Below are 17,091 nucleotides of genomic sequence, written 5' to 3'. Positions count from 1 at the left end.
TTCTCTTACTCTTTCTGCATGCACGGAATGAGTTACTTAGTACTTAGTCCCTTATAGTGTTTTGTCAATGTGTGAATACTGATAAGATGATGGCAACTTCTTGTTATATCTTGCATTTCCCATAGGCTTTCTTAACTCTCTTTTATCAAGACATTTCAGTTGTCCTAAAGTTTAATACTACTAAAAATATTTTATTCCATGGGGAATAAAAAAAAAAGAAGATGGTAGACTATGATTTCTTTATCAAATGCTGATGGAAAGGATTATGTGGGGGGAAAAATAAAACTCTTAAAGAGAACAGTGCTTGTTAACGATCTAAACCACTGTTTGTCAGTACTCTACAGTTATATAAGCAAAAACTCTATTTTGACTTTCAAATACCTGGCTTTGTCTGGAATAAAATTTAGCTTGACTGTTTATGGAGCTTGAAATTTCCGTAAATAAGCACCATGCAAGATAATGAGGAGAGTCCTCCCTATCCCAGCCTTAAAACTATACTACTTTATCTAGTTTTATCTGTATTTACTGAATCCATTATTATAAACCTAATTCAGTTGTTTGCATATTTATTTGCCCACTATATACATTGATAAGTAGATATGCAAGACAAGATGAAGAGAAACAGTTGCATGAAAAACCATTATTCATCTAATCGAAATGGTTGAACACCTCAACTATTGGATTACTCTTTGAATGTCACCTCATCTCTTTCTTCATCCCCAAACAAAGCATCCTTTCTGCATATCCAGAGACTGCTTGCTTGCTTACCATTAGAAAAGAGAAAGGAAAAAGTCTTGCCTAAAGGACAGCCATATGGCTTAGACTAAAGAAGAAAGATGGGAAATGTGGAGTTGGGTGGAGAGACCTGTAAAAGGAACAAGCACTAAGTTTGTTTTTAGAGTAAGCCTGTTTTATTATGCCAACAGAACTTTTCCAAGTCTCTTACAAGGAACTTACACCTCTCCTTCAATCAGACCTGTCCATAGGGCATTGCTTAATCCCACTATACACTTTCTCACTAGGTTATGCTCTTGTTCTCCCATGGTATCTTGCCATGGATTGCCTTCATCTTCTTTTTCTACTTACACAAGTATGTCCAGGTGGAAGCATTCTTGGACTGTTCCATCTGAAAGATACAATTTTCTCTTAATTCATATATTGCTTAACTGACAATCCCAATGAGAAAGTTTCAGAAATAGAATCTGAGAAATACTGAAGAAAAAAAGAAATATTGAGGAAAAAAATCCTGGACCAGATATTCAAACATCTCGTAATTTGATAGATATGTAACCTCCTTAACATACAGTAAGTAGTGTCCATGCTACATCTCTAAAATGTTGTCAGGATAGAATGAGTCATGTCTGTGAAATGTTTTGTATAAGGTAATTAGGTATACTTAGGAAGGTGTTTGCATTGTTTATACTGAATTAAGCTATGATGATTAACATTCTGGTGAATATTATCTTCTTTCATCTGTTTTTCATATTGCCTCAACCCAATTAAAAGTATATTTAGCTTGTACCTCATAAAGTTTGCTTTTCCTGATGATTAAAGTAATAAATATCTATTACAGAAAACTGTTAAAAGTACACACAATATAAAAATAAAAATTAAGTATAGTGTTGCAACCAAGAAATAACTATATCAAAAAAGAGCCACATTTATATATTCTTATATATGTGTATATAGATGTGTATCTTTGTAAACTGCTTTGTTCATTTATCAGTGTATCTTTTGCATATTCCTATTCCCCAGTTCTATTTTTGCTTCAAGTGCAGCCATAGTATTTTGACTTCAGTTGTGTCTCACTAAACATGTCATACTGTGCCTTGCTTGGGTAGAATAAATATTCAATACATTGGCTTTATTCACAGAATGACTTAAGGCCTTTTGATTGTTTAAATGTAAAATTATGTGAAACAGCATTTCTGTCTTTAAATATCCCAGTTGTGTTCTTATTGATGAACTGAGGCCACTCCATGTAACTGTGACTTATTTTTCCTTTTCCTTTCCCTTCTGTTTAGTTTGTTGCCCAGCCCAATTGTCAACAGCTGCTGGCATCTCGCTGGTATGACGAATTTCCAGGCTGGAGGAGAAGACACTGGGCAGTGAAGATGGTGACATGTTTCATCATAGGACTTCTTTTTCCTGTCTTCTCTGTGTGCTACCTGATAGCTCCCAAAAGCCCACTCGGACTGTTCATCAGGAAGCCATTTATCAAGTTTATCTGCCACACAGCCTCCTATTTGACTTTTTTGTTCCTGCTGCTGCTTGCCTCTCAGCACATCGACAGGTCAGACTTGAACAGGCAAGGTCCACCACCAACCATCGTCGAGTGGATGATATTACCATGGGTCCTGGGTAAATGTGTTACTATAGAAAATATAATAAAAACATGTTGCTGCCATGGAATTTTGTTGCTGAGAAAATATTCATTAACGTTTGGGAACCTAGGAATGTTTAGAACAGGTTCTGACTATTGTAGCTCCAAGAACCTAACCCCCAAAGCCAAACAACTATTTTACAAGCTGCAGTGGATCTGCTTACAAAAGCAGTTTAAGAAATGTAACCTTAAGTTTTCGAATTACAGATTTTAATGACTTCATATTCCATGACTGACTGTCTATGAGTTTGTTTATTAAAACTTCTCAACATATCTCATTGGCTATATGTAAATAATCATTCTAATATTCCTCATAGATAAGTCTTCTAAAAGTACACACAGATTACTCTGAAGAATTAGTGATTCTCTACATAAAGTAACTGAAACCATTTTTAAAAAATCCGTTCCAATTTATCTTTGAAATCTATATTAATTTAAAATAATAGGAAATTAAACAGCAGGACATTGGCCACTCGCTTTTTGTTCTTGTCATAGAAAGTTGTGTTGGGTCTGAAGCAAACCACTGTAAGGTAGAACACCTTAAAGTAGCTAGCGAAAACCTTGTTTTCCGGCCGGGCGCGGTGGCTCACGCCTGTAATCCCAGCACTTTGGGAGGCCGAGGCGGGCGGATCACTAGGTCAGAAGATCGTAGCCATCCTGGCTAACACAGTGCTACTCCGAGCCTGGCTAACACGGTGATACTCCGTCTCTGCTAAAAATACAAAAAGAAATTAGCCGGCCGTGGTGGCGGGCGCCTGTAGTCCCAGCTACTCGGGAGGCTGAGGCAGGAGAATGGCGTGAACCCGAGAGGCGGAGCTTGCAGTGAGCCGAGATCGCGCCACTGCACTCCAGCCTGGGCGACAGAGCGAGACTCCATCTCAAAAAAATAAAAAAGAAAAAAAAGAAAAGAAAAGAAAGTAGCTAGTGAAAACCTTGTTTTCCTTTCTCCTCGTTATTATAGCCATGGTTAAAATGTACGTTTTAATTATGCTTTTCTCTTTACTATGGTTTGCTGAGAAATCACATTTTCTCAATTTAGCTCATCATTTTAAACCTCTCTGCTATCATATTCACCTCATCATTTGTCTATTAGAAAATATGTGACAAATTTCATGATTCAAAATCTCAGAATTCAGTTTGGGTTACTCTGAACACTGCTGAAGAGACTAAAATGACATTGAGGCAGAAAAAAAAAAGACAGCCTATTTGAGATAGATATGTTTTCAGTTTTAAAATTGTAAAACCATACTTTAAGTATTGCCAATAAGAAAAATTAATAGGGACAAGATTTGATGTTTTACATATATAACTGACAAAATCCTCAGGTGAACTTTAAAATAGAGTAGCTTCTCATTAATCTAAAGTGCATAAAGTGTGATCTTGTTTAAATTAGAAAAAAGGGTCAGACCGGGCAGGACACAGTGGCTCATGCCTGTAATCTCAGCACTTTGGGAGGCCAAAGTGGGTGGATCGCTTGAGATCAGAAGTTCGGGTAGTACCCATCTCTACTAAAAATATGAAAATTAGCTGGGCATGGTGGCCAGAGCCTGTAATCCCAGCTACCTGGATGCTGAGGCAGGAGAATAGCTTGAGCCTGAGAGTCAGAGGTTGCAGTGAACCGAGATTGCACCACTGCACTCCAACCTGGGTGACAAAGTGAGACTCTGTCTCAAAAAAAGAAAGAAAAGAAGAAAAATTTAAAAGGCTCACATAATCTATGTGTCCCGAATGTCCTTTGGAATAAAATAATTATGACATTGCAGTTGGTATTAAAGATAAAATAACCCTTCCTGTTTCATTTAAATTAAATATATCCCATTAAGAATTTTTTAAAGGAGTTTTCTTAGAAAATGTCTTGGGAACAATTCTTATGAAGAGTTTAGGACATTACATTTTCCATTATGGATAACTTACATTGAATGTCTAAAAATTCTAGTGTCCCAAATAAAATGCAGAACACTTCATTTGGAAAAAATACTATAGATACAATAAAATGTAAGCATGTAGAGTATTCCTAATCTTTCCTTGATACCATCAATGAAACTGTGTCAAGTACTTTCCAGGCAGAATGTGCAGTGAAGGATGATAGTGACAAAAGTAAAGCAACAAAGAGCACTTCTGCTAATGAAGCTTAAATTTTACTGGAATAAATGGGTAATAGACAGATTTGTGACATAATGTCATAAAATAGTAAATAGTATTTAAAAAATAGGAGGTCCAAAGTTCTAATTACTTGTTCAGTGAAAACAGTCATTGGCTGCCCGCTACACACCAAGATTCTAACAGAATATTTCATGAAAGCTGGCTGGAAGAAACTACATCCAACCACAGCTAAATGATTATATGAGGTATAGATTTAATTGTGAGTATTATAATTCCAGCTTAGAAAAATATCTGCTATAGGCAATATTTTCTCAAGATTTCCTGACTGTAGGGAGTTAATATTTCTGAGAATTTTAGGATGAAAAGAGATTTCCTAGGGAAAAAAAAAAAAAACAGGCATACAAATGATCATCTTGCTTAAACAATGGGGCATAAGGAAAAAATGTTTATATATCAAAGAGATCTGTCAAACCATTATATTGTTCACCAAGTCTGGTGAATTGTGAATGCCTCATATCCGATACTGAGTTCTCAGTGCCTTGCTAGATCCATGATTATAAGGAGTGTGTGCTATGTTGTTGGGCTGTTCTGCAAAAGGCACTGGACTTAAATCCATGCTCAGGTTCTACCATTAGGAGACTATTAAATTATGGGTGGTCACAAGTTCTCAGGATTTTCAGTGTCTTCATCTACAAAATACAAGATTTAGAGTGAATGACATCTAAAGTCCCCCCGAATCGTATCATCCTGTCTGCTAAGCTACCATTATTAAAACAGAGAAAATTGATCCTTTCGGGGGAGGTATAGTGTTGAGTGGGAGAACCAAGCTAAAGACATCAGAGTAGGAACACTTTAATCTTTTACCAAAAATGTGATATATATAAAAAAGCATGGTCTGATTTGATGACTATATGAATGAATCTTCTATATTATCTTGCCCTGTACTGCTGTCAGATAAAGTAAGTGGCCATGAGTCCCTTAGCAGAACATTTCATAGTTCATTGTTTGCAAGGTTCTAGATTTATAATATCAAGATTGAATGACTTACGGAAATGATGTGGCTTATAAGTGTGTCCCTCATCATGTTAATTGTCCCAATGGTAGATTGGAACTCTATTTATGGTTTTTTCTCAAGTCTTCTTGAATTGACTTAGATTTTCAAACCATGTCACCTCTGTGAGTTACTTGTTGTATAAAGTAATACTTATTTATTTGTACTAAATTTACTTTTCTTCCATTTTCAAAAGATCTCCCTCACCTTCATAATATCTTGATGTATGAGAAATGATCACTTTATACCTCTCATTTGTTTATACTAGCAAAACACTTTTCACTTATTTCTTTTATATATTTATATCATAAATGTCCATGTTTATCTAGGTAGGAAAGTTCTCTAACTTTAAAGCCTAACCTTTGAAACCAATTTCTTTTTCTTCTTAAGAAATATGGTTTTGCTTGGGAATTTCTGTTATTTTATATATCTTGCTGTGTTTCAGCAATAAGAACTGTATTCAGCCTCATAGAACCAGTTATCTTGTGTTTCAGTACAATGGCAGAATAAGGTTTCTGTTATTTCAGTATCTTTCTTGTTGAAGTTCAACATTGTTGACTGTTTAAATCTATTGTGTTTTATATCTTTAGAAAGCAGTTCATAATGGCTCTTCTATCCTTCTGCCACGGTGTCCGTGATAAGTTGGAACTCACCGTCCAACAAAGCTTTTAGAATTATTTTTACTTCAGACTTGCTTGTATTTGAAGGTTATAGACCTTTCCTTTCTGCCATCAAACAGCCTCAAGAGATCTTCTTGCACATATTTGCTGTCAGGATGAACTTTATTATATAAGAAAGAAAGCCAAAAAGCTTTACAGGGACCAAACTTATGATGCTGGTCATTGTGATACAGTTCTAACTAATAGAGAAAACTAATCATGGATAATTCTGTTAGAACTCTCAACAGATGAGTAAATTCCAGACAGATAGACACCACTATCCTTCTCAGGCTGTCAAATTACCCACTTAATCTAGAGTAAAAAGTAAAACAGTTGTTTGATCAAGCCTTGATATGGACCTGATAACAGAGCTATACTTTTGGGTGTCTGGAGAAAAGTTTCGTTGGAAACACTGAATGATGCATTAGAAAGAGCTGGAGGCTAGAAGATCAGAGACTTGGGTACTTTTATGTTCTCCATGACTCTGAGGGTCTTAACTTATTCAGGGTTTGATTTTTAATATATTATATTAGGAATATGCAATGAATAGAATATGATAAATTTATTAAAAAATTACATGAAAACTAAAGTATGTTATATGTGTAATGTGCATTATGAGAATTCATCGAAATTATGGCAAGAGTTTTATCTCAAAGAGAGGTCATTTGTTTCTGAAGATAATACGTAGTAAGATAAGGGAAAAGCAAACTTTTGAATGCTAGTTTTCAGGGCTTCCTGAAACCCAGTTTGAATTTTCCCTCAGAATTCATTGCAACTCTGATTGTAACCCACAAATTTTGTTATAACTTATCCCTTTGCACAAAAGAGTATGGATATGTGTAAAATTTCCAGATGTAGACTTATGTAATTAGCTTAGTAAAATCAATTATAAAATGGATAACACTTTTCATGAAAGAAGTAGAACTTTGGACTGGGTGTGGTGGCTCACACCTGTAATCCCAGCACTTTAGGAGGACGAGGTGGGCAGATCACGAGGGGTTCGCGACTGGACTGGCCAACATAGTGAAACCCTATCTCTACTTAAAACACTAAAATTAGATGGGCATAGTGGCGGGCACATGTAGTCCCAGCTACTCAGGAAGCTGAGACAGGAGAATCGCTTGAACTCGGAAGGCAGAGGTTGCAGTGAGCCGAGATTGTGCCACTGCACTCCAGCCTAGACGACAGAGCGAGACTCCATCTCAAAAAAAAAAAAAAGGAAAGGAAAGAAAGAAAGAGAGAAATAAAGAAAAGAGAGAGAGAGAGAGAGAGAGAGAGAAAGAAAAAGAAAGAAAGAAAGAAAGAAAGAAAGAAAAGAAAGAAAAAGAGAAAGAAAGAAAGAGAAAGAAAGAAAAGAAAGAAACTTTAATGAAGGCTATTGTATGAATACAGCAGGAAATACTTTGTTCCTATGAGAAAACAAAATGGCTGCTGAAGTGATATGACACTGTGAGCATGCCCATGATTATGCCACAATTAAACAGTATGCAAATCTATGCACACTGAGCATGGTGAGAAAGGTGAACTGAGGAAAAGATATAACATAGGAGGAGGTCTAAGCTCTGTTAAAAATAGCTTCTATTGAATTCCTAGGCATAAAGTAAGAATTGCTCATAATATCCAGATTATACAACTTGCCTATAACACATACTTTATTTAGCAATTTTTTAAACAAGATTGGTTTCTCATTTCCATAATTTATTTTACATTTTTATGTTTTAAAAGGTTGATATTAACAAGTCTGAACATTTCAACAAGGCCTACCAAATTGAAGATGTAGAATGAAAAGTTGATGATCACATTTTCATCTAGATAAATATTCGTAGAGTCAAATAATACTATATGTATGGATATATATGTGTGTGTATGTGTGTGTGTATATATACACACATATGTGTATAACCAGTTATGGTTTGTACACATATATGTATAATCAGTTATGTGTATATAAGTACATATAGACACATATATACACATACATATATACACATATACACACACATGTGTATATATACATATGTGTATATATACATATGTGTGCACATATATTAAATTCTTCCTCTTATGACCATTTTTTCATCTTTTGTCAAAAGTCATTAAGATCATATGGCTTCATATTTTCAGCCTCACTGCTGAATTTCCCATCCCCTCAAGCAGCCCCAGACAATATACTCACAAGTATAAGAAATAAGCCTATTACTTTCCCCAGTTCCTCCCTTGGCGTGGTGCTCAAATAATCTTAGCAAACTAGCTTCAGACACACACAGACCTTCAAACCCAAGTTGCAGACTACCCATTTATTAATTTAAAATGGATATTTTAATTTTTGAGGAAATCAGATAGTACAGTGTGACATATGACGCTCATGTTACTATTTATCTGTGCGAAAAAATATTTTAACATCACCTTCACAGAATTATAAAGACTAACACAGTAATATCTCAAACAATGAAATATTAATGAAGATTTCAGTTATTGTGTGTGCTCCTATTCAGGCTGAACACATGATTTCTTTATTGGAGAGAAATGAACTCTTTTTAGGCCATGACAGTGAAATATAAATTTGATACAGCAAAATTGAAATTTCCAGGCCTTCAGAGAATGTTTGAAAACATGGTTTAGATGGTTCAAGGGAAGAGGGGAAAAGATAGGAAAAGAGTAGATACTAAAAAGAAAGGGTCATAGTAAAAAAAAAAAAAAAAAACAGCATGAGAGATTCTTGAATTAGTGTTCATTAGCACAGAGTAACAGTAGTAGTAGTAGTAGTAGTAGTAGTGGTAGTAGTGGTAGTAGTAGTAGTAGTGGTAGTATTAGTAGTAGTAGTAGTAGTGGTAGTAGTAGTAGTAGTAGTGGTGGTAGTAGTGGTAGTAGTAGTAGTAGTGGTAGTAGTAGTAGTAGTAGTAGTAGTGGTAGTAGTAGTAGTAATCGTAGTCATAAATAGTAGAAACTGAAAAGTTAGGCACTGTGCTGAGTAATTTAAATGCATTCTTTTGTTCGAACTTCACAGTAACTGTTCCATTTAATCATAATAAATGAGTTAATGTCTCATTTCACAGAGAGGAAACAGGCTTAGAGAATTTAGATTCCTTGCAGGGATCAAGGGATCAAGGAGCTAACAAGTGATACTAAATTCAAACTCCAGTCCATGTAAGTCTAGATCTAGATTCTTTATCCTTTCTGAGACACTGACCCAAAAGTGTGAGAGGTAGAATTTGAAAAGGCAAAAACAGCTCAGAACATGTCTCCATACCTAAGACTTCTTCACTTCTATTTGCCGACTTAGATTTTTACACAGGTGAAATTTGAATGGACCATGTTTCTGCTTCATTAAACGTGTAATGCTCTTTAAGATGTACATTTGATATGATTTACTATTGAATATTATCTTTACCAACATACCAAACTTATCACTACCACCACGCTCACATCACCACCAGTATCATCACTGCCTTCCTTCTAATCTAAAATATATTATGTGTGGCTTTATAGTACTAAAAGAAACAATCCATTCCAAGAAAGAAAGAGTAAGGCCTTCGATTTGACCTAGACATGTTTCCTCTTTTGCTTTCCATGTGTTAGTTGCTATGTCTTAAAGTTAAACTTGTTTTCTTCAAGGACATTATTATTTTTTAAATTTCTGTGTGTGTGTCTGTGTGTGTGTGTGTGTGTATGTAAGGGGTACTCAGGAAAACTGAAAGAAATAAATATGTTTCCTTTGTGCATATTTATTTTTAAAATATTCAGAAGTTTGTATTAAGTGGAAGGTGGTAATTTTCATAGTGAAACTATTAATATTCACTTATTCAAAACTATATATTAGGCAACTACTGCTACCTGTTGAAAGAGTAATGAACAAGGAATTGGAGAAATATTTATTCCTTGTCTTCCTATCTACATAAGCATTCTACTTCTTAGTTTTCATGGAAAATTTTTAAATTAAAATCCTATAAAAAGAATGCTCCTACACTGATAAAATGTCTCACTTGATTTTTAAGTAACTATTTTTAGGTCAGAAGCTATCAGATGATCTGGAATTCTAAAGTTCTACACTTCACTCTTACTCTGAAACTAACATGGCATCCTTTCTTGGTAAACTTAAAAATGTGTACTTCCTTAATTATATNTGGTAGTAGTAGTAGTAGTGGTAGTAGTAGTAGTAGTAGTAGTAGTGGTAGTAGTAGTAGTAATCGTAGTCATAAATAGTAGAAACTGAAAAGTTAGGCACTGTGCTGAGTAATTTAAATGCATTCTTTTGTTCGAACTTCACAGTAACTGTTCCATTTAATCATAATAAATGAGTTAATGTCTCATTTCACAGAGAGGAAACAGGCTTAGAGAATTTAGATTCCTTGCAGGGATCAAGGGATCAAGGAGCTAACAAGTGATACTAAATTCAAACTCCAGTCCATGTAAGTCTAGATCTAGATTCTTTATCCTTTCTGAGACACTGACCCAAAAGTGTGAGAGGTAGAATTTGAAAAGGCAAAAACAGCTCAGAACATGTCTCCATACCTAAGACTTCTTCACTTCTATTTGCCGACTTAGATTTTTACACAGGTGAAATTTGAATGGACCATGTTTCTGCTTCATTAAACGTGTAATGCTCTTTAAGATGTACATTTGATATGATTTACTATTGAATATTATCTTTACCAACATACCAAACTTATCACTACCACCACGCTCACATCACCACCAGTATCATCACTGCCTTCCTTCTAATCTAAAATATATTATGTGTGGCTTTATAGTACTAAAAGAAACAATCCATTCCAAGAAAGAAAGAGTAAGGCCTTCGATTTGACCTAGACATGTTTCCTCTTTTGCTTTCCATGTGTTAGTTGCTATGTCTTAAAGTTAAACTTGTTTTCTTCAAGGACATTATTATTTTTTAAATTTCTGTGTGTGTGTCTGTGTGTGTGTGTGTGTGTATGTAAGGGGTACTCAGGAAAACTGAAAGAAATAAATATGTTTCCTTTGTGCATATTTATTTTTAAAATATTCAGAAGTTTGTATTAAGTGGAAGGTGGTAATTTTCATAGTGAAACTATTAATATTCACTTATTCAAAACTATATATTAGGCAACTACTGCTACCTGTTGAAAGAGTAATGAACAAGGAATTGGAGAAATATTTATTCCTTGTCTTCCTATCTACATAAGCATTCTACTTCTTAGTTTTCATGGAAAATTTTTAAATTAAAATCCTATAAAAAGAATGCTCCTACACTGATAAAATGTCTCACTTGATTTTTAAGTAACTATTTTTAGGTCAGAAGCTATCAGATGATCTGGAATTCTAAAGTTCTACACTTCACTCTTACTCTGAAACTAACATGGCATCCTTTCTTGGTAAACTTAAAAATGTGTACTTCCTTAATTATATATTCCTAGCTTTTTTTTCTCAAAATGTTAAAATAATGGTGTCAAAACCTATAGTGGTTTAAGCATTTTTAGATGTCTTCCAACTAAGAATATTTAACATTCACTGTCTCTTTATGTCAGTGTTTTTTGAAGTATGGTCTGCTGACTAAAATTATAATTACTGTAGATTCTTATGACAAATTCAGATTATGGTTGGCTGATTTAGAAATTCCAAAAGTATTTTAAACATTAAAGACTGAGAAACAATTCTGGAAGTCAAATTTCCTAATCATGTAATGGTTTTATTAAGGAGCTTCAATGTATTTGAATCTAAACATGAAATGGTTTTACTTCTTTCTGTCACTCTCCTTGGCCACCTTATATCAAATATCCTTTCTTTGTTTCCGAATGATATCACTATCAGTTATCATAAATTTTCTGAAATTCAAATTATTTAAAAGTAGGCTATGTTCAGTTTAAAACTCAAATTTTATAATAAGCTTAAAGATCTTCTCTTCCCAATAAAGGCCTGACTCATGGCTTGAAGGATATGGAATTGTCCATCTCTTACACATCCTTTAGCTCCAACACTGGTATTCAAGGTGGGACACAGGCTCTTCATGTTTCCTCATTCCTGTTGCTTTAGGGAAGATGGGGGATGAGAGAAGTTAAATGTCCTGATTTATCTGGTACCCTGGTCAGAGCTCTTTCTTGGTTGGTTGTCCTGCCTCTCCGGCTATTACTGAGCCACCTGTGCGATGCTGACTCTCCTGAGGGGTGCATGGCTGTTCTTTGAGGGCCTGGTTGTGCCTCCATACTGCATAGTTCTCTGAGTCAGAGATTCAACTCTGCCAGGCATCTTCCAGTTCCTCCACTCCTGCAACCAGCAGTCAGTCCCTAATGGGGGTCCTGGAACCCTAACAAATCCCTCTTGAGTCCTTGCAAGAAGGCTCAAACCCAGCCTATCCTTGTAACATGCACTTACCTCACAACAGCATCACAGAACATTACCACCTTAAAAGACAGAAGGCCAGACTACCATGGGCTACTCTATTGCCAAACTTCCCTGCTTTTCTATTTTCTGTGATGAGCTGGACCCAGGGGGAGAGAGCAAGCCAACTGCCCAAACAGATGCTCCAGCAGCGGTGAGGTAGTAGTTCCTCCTTGTGGAAATTCCCAGACTTTATGAGGGGTTTTCTTGGAGTCTCCTTTACTTGACTTAGGGAGGCAGTAGTATTGGTGAGGAAACACCCTTTCGTCTCCTTCTGATATTCACTTTTAGCACAAAAACTGCACTGTCCTGGCCAGGCTGCCGATGCCTGTAATCCAAGCTCCCTCCTTGGGAGGCCAAGGTGGGGAGATTGCTTGATGTCAGGAGTCCAAGACCAGCCTGGCCAACATAGCAAGATTTCTTTTCTACCAGAAACAACAACAACAACAACAAAAAGATAACTGGGCATGGTAGCATGTGCCTCTAGTCTTTGCTACTCTACACAGGAGGCTGAAGTGGGAGCATCGCATGAGCTCAGGGGTTTGAGGATGCAGTGAGATATAAAGCACCACTACACGGCAACCTGGGAAACAGGGTGAGACTCTGTCTCTAAAAAATAACAACGACGACAAAAACAAAACAGAAACCCTGCACTCCCTGACCTCGTGGCTCTCTCGCCATCTGTCTTCCTAGGTCTACCTCTGTTATAGATTATGGAAGTAGAGGGCTAGATGTTTGGGAACAGATAGGGTCCTGATGCCTCCTAGTAGGCCCTGGAAGGAAAAGTTTGGTTACAATTTTCTGTAAACTCTTTTCAGAACGTGGATACTTGGGGTCCTTGTTTTCATCTTTGTTTGAGTTTTAAGTATAGTGCTGAGAACAGGAGCTGCCCCTTAACTGAGTGCCTCTTAGCGGTTCAGAACAACTGGGTTTCTACTGAATGAAAGAATTCCTTTAAATTTCTCTTTGAACAGAAGCAGAGTTTTGACAAGAGACTACTTTTATATTCCCTGATTTGAAAATCAAAAAACAAAACAATACAAAACTCCAACAGGGAGGAATGTTTTGTGTTCAGTTATCTTAGTTGATTTGATACCACAACATAAAGCTCAGTGTCCTGTGAAGAGACTTCCAAGGTCAGGTCCCCCACAGCTTTGGGGTTTAAATGCTGGACCCCTGGAAGTTGTCATAGGTGAAAAGGTGATGTACTTTTTGTTTGGGGTTATTTACTATTGGTGTAAGTACTGACAGTAAGAAAGGGAACGACAGGAGATCTGTTTGCAGAGTTACACATTTGTCACATGTAATTGGTGCTGTTAAATGTGGCAGCTGAGCGTTGCCTACCCCATCACATCCTCACAGCCAGCTTCGCAGGACATAATAGAACCCTCAAATAGCCCTGAGTGAAAATTGTTATGGGAAAGGTAGAAAAAAAAAAAAATAGTAAAAACTTCCAGGCATCTACAAATATTTGTAAAAGGAAGTTCTCTGACTCATTTGTACTGTGATCTTTCCTTTGTTGGTCCCCACAGTCTTGACATCGATGCTTGTAATTAGGCCTCCACCACAACTCTGAGAAATCATGTCCTCTGTTTATAAACAGCAAAGAGCAATTTTGAAATGTTCCCATTGTGGGAACAAGATAAACATTTTGTGACAGAAGCTCTCTTAATCTTTGTTCTCTTCAGGCTTTTTAGTTACCATGGATAATTTACTATCTGAATTCATTTTTTATTTAGTTAATAGCACCCTCTAGTTTTTCTAAAAGCTTGTTTCTTCAAATATTCAGTAAATGTTGCCAGAATAAATGAAACTGGCCATTCCGCTACCATGCTCATAACAAACATAAATCCACAGCCATCTGACAGGTATGTGGTGACCAGAGCTATAAAAAGTGATATTTCAATCTGGAACTTAAAAAAAGAGATCCCAACACATTACCCAACAGACATTGATTGGCAATCTTATCTATAGCTCAAGTTTAAACAAAATGATGGCATGAGTTCCCAGTTTTATCAGGATCTCTGTTTTTCCCACACAATTGTGCCTTTCAAAGGTCAGAAGTGAAGTAAGATTTTGGGTGGTCAAGAAAATCAGATTTAATGTCTCCTCCTTGATCTCCCAAGGAACTGTAATATATCAGCATTGTGAGTATTGCTTGGTAGTCTTCTTAGAAAACCTTAGAGGTCATCTAGTCTAAACTTCCAGTTGAAGTTTCATCTCCTTTAACCCATCAAATGAGAACAGAGTCTGCTCAGCTATGAAGGAAGTTGAAATAAAATATTGACTTGTACTGAGCTCATAACTTCTTTATACTTCCTTCCCAAAGCCTTTCTTCCTCTATGTAAATACCCACAAAATATTTGAATTTAGCTATTTCGGTGACTGTTAATAATCACATTTGACTTTCCAGTTTAGCAGAAGCAGGTACAAAGATAATGAAGTTTATCTGTAATACATAATGAAATATAAATGTTCCGGTTAGCATGTACTTTAAAATATATTTTATTTCATGATACATACAAATCTGAAAGCAACCGAATTACAAATTCATTAAGTTGGAATGAATTTTAGAGATTACGCAGATCCGTCTCCACTCACTGCTACAATTTCTGTGGCTTAAAGACAGCCTCTGGATTGGAATCTGTATGTCACAGGGTAATCCATTCCAGTTTTAGAGCAACTCTAATTGCCAGAATATTCTTCCTTATATTTGGCCAGAAGCCATCTCTCTATATTTTTCTTATCAAAGGTCCAATTTCTGCTTTGTGGAGCAGACCAGAGCAAGTCTGTGCCCTCTTGTACAGGACAGCTCTTCATCTCTCATGGCAGCGATTGTGATGACTGCTTTTAGTAAAATTGTTATAATCCTAATAGGAAGAAGTGATCTTTGGCAATTTATGCAGTTAGGATAAAAATCATACTTTGTAAAAGTCATGTAATCCAAACCTCTGATTTTTGAAGTGAACTGAAACCTAGAGAGGCTAAGCTAAGATTCTAAAGCTGATTGCTAGCTGAGTTGAGCCTGGCCCCTTGATCACCTAACATAGACTAGCTCTTATCACTGTGCCTTCTGGTGAAAAATTAACTTGAAATGCATTTGTTAAACCAATGATTGCATGCACATATTTAATATCTGGGAATTTGCAGTGTCAAGCAAGACAAAACAAATAAGCAACATTGTACTGAGCTCATAACTTCTTCTTTATGCCTCCTTCCCAAAGCCCTCTTTCTGTCCTCTGAAGCACATAGCTCTGTGCCTTGTAAACTCTCAAGAATAAGAAAATGTTGTCCAAGTGCACTGCATTTAGAAGATTCCGATCCAGTCCTGGTTTCTTCATTACCTAGTGGCATCGCATTGTTGTTTACACTGCCTCTTTGGGCCTTAGTTTTCTCATGCAGGCTGTGGTTGTCTATTGAATTCTGAGTCTGTAGCCAGGTTAGTAGGAGAAAGCACCATAGGTGTGGAAAAAATGTGTGCCAAGCATTTTTTCTCACTGGATATTTTAAATTCTAAGTTTCCCACCAGCTCTAAAATCCAGTGCAGGCATCGTATCTTACTCAGTTCTGATATACTCCTTTCTCCAATATGGAGGTAGTAAATATTATCATTTTCCCAATTATGTCCCAATTCTATCTGACCTCTCATGAGAGATTTATTTGTGAAAGATGACTAAAAGGGGAAACTAGGACATAAATGCTGAATTTAGAATAAAGCAGTTGTCTACAGCCAACTTTAAAAAATACACTATAATTAATTTATCTGAAAGCAGCTCTCATATGAGTTAGAAATTTGAATATAACAAAATATAAAAACAAAACTTTATTGATAATTTTAAATAGTCATTGTTGATTTTCACTAGTTAATGATAGAACTTCATGTCGACTATGCTTTTATTTCGTTCAACATTTTATTATTAAAATTTTCAAACATAGAGAAAATGTAAAAGAAATGTAGTTACTCATATATTACCTGTAATCAATGTATTATAATAATATTTTAAATTATTTTTTCTATCACTGTATTCATTCCTCAGTATCAATTTTGTAATTTTTGCTACATTCAAATTAAGTTGTAACACTAACTTTTGGAGTTGAGTGCAGAGATATAAGATGTTATCAAACACATACAGTCACCACCACAGGAGGCAGCAAACTATGGCCCTGATCTCAGATTGTTTGCCAGTTTTTTAAAATAATTTCATTGAAACACATTGATGCTCATTTATTGCAAAGCCTAAATTATTTGTTCTCTGGCCCTTTACAGAAAAGTCGTTATAATTTTTTATAAATGCCCTTTATCAAATTAAGAAATTTCCCTTTTATTCATACTTTACTGAAAGTTTTTATCATGAATGCATGTTAAATTTTGTCAAATGCTTATACTGCATCTATTGAAATGATCACATTTTTTCAAAAATCTGTTGATGGGATAAATTATGCTGATTGATTTTTAAATATTGAAACAACATTTCATTATCTGGAAAAAACATGATTTGGTCATTATTTATTATATATATATATAGCTAACTTTTATTCAC

The 17,091-nt window shown here is 35.6% G+C and overlaps 1 protein-coding gene across 2 annotated transcripts in view; it reads left to right on the top strand.

The window, feature by feature from the left end:
* TRPC4 (transient receptor potential cation channel subfamily C member 4) overlaps positions 1–17,091 on the top strand; it is a 238,528-nt gene that overhangs the window by 177,077 nt on the left and 44,360 nt on the right. For both annotated transcript variants that reach the window (XM_017854166.1, XM_017854165.1), the window contains one exon: positions 2,025–2,361. In XM_017854166.1, coding sequence (XP_017709655.1) covers positions 2,025–2,361 — 337 coding nt within the window. The remainder of the gene's footprint in view (positions 1–2,024; positions 2,362–17,091) is intronic.

This window comes from Rhinopithecus bieti, unplaced genomic scaffold (genome assembly GCF_001698545.2).
Source record: "Rhinopithecus bieti isolate Rb0 unplaced genomic scaffold, ASM169854v2 scaffold_35538, whole genome shotgun sequence".
NCBI lineage: Eukaryota > Metazoa > Chordata > Mammalia > Primates > Cercopithecidae > Rhinopithecus > Rhinopithecus bieti.
This window is presented reverse-complemented; position numbering and strand designations above follow the sequence as displayed.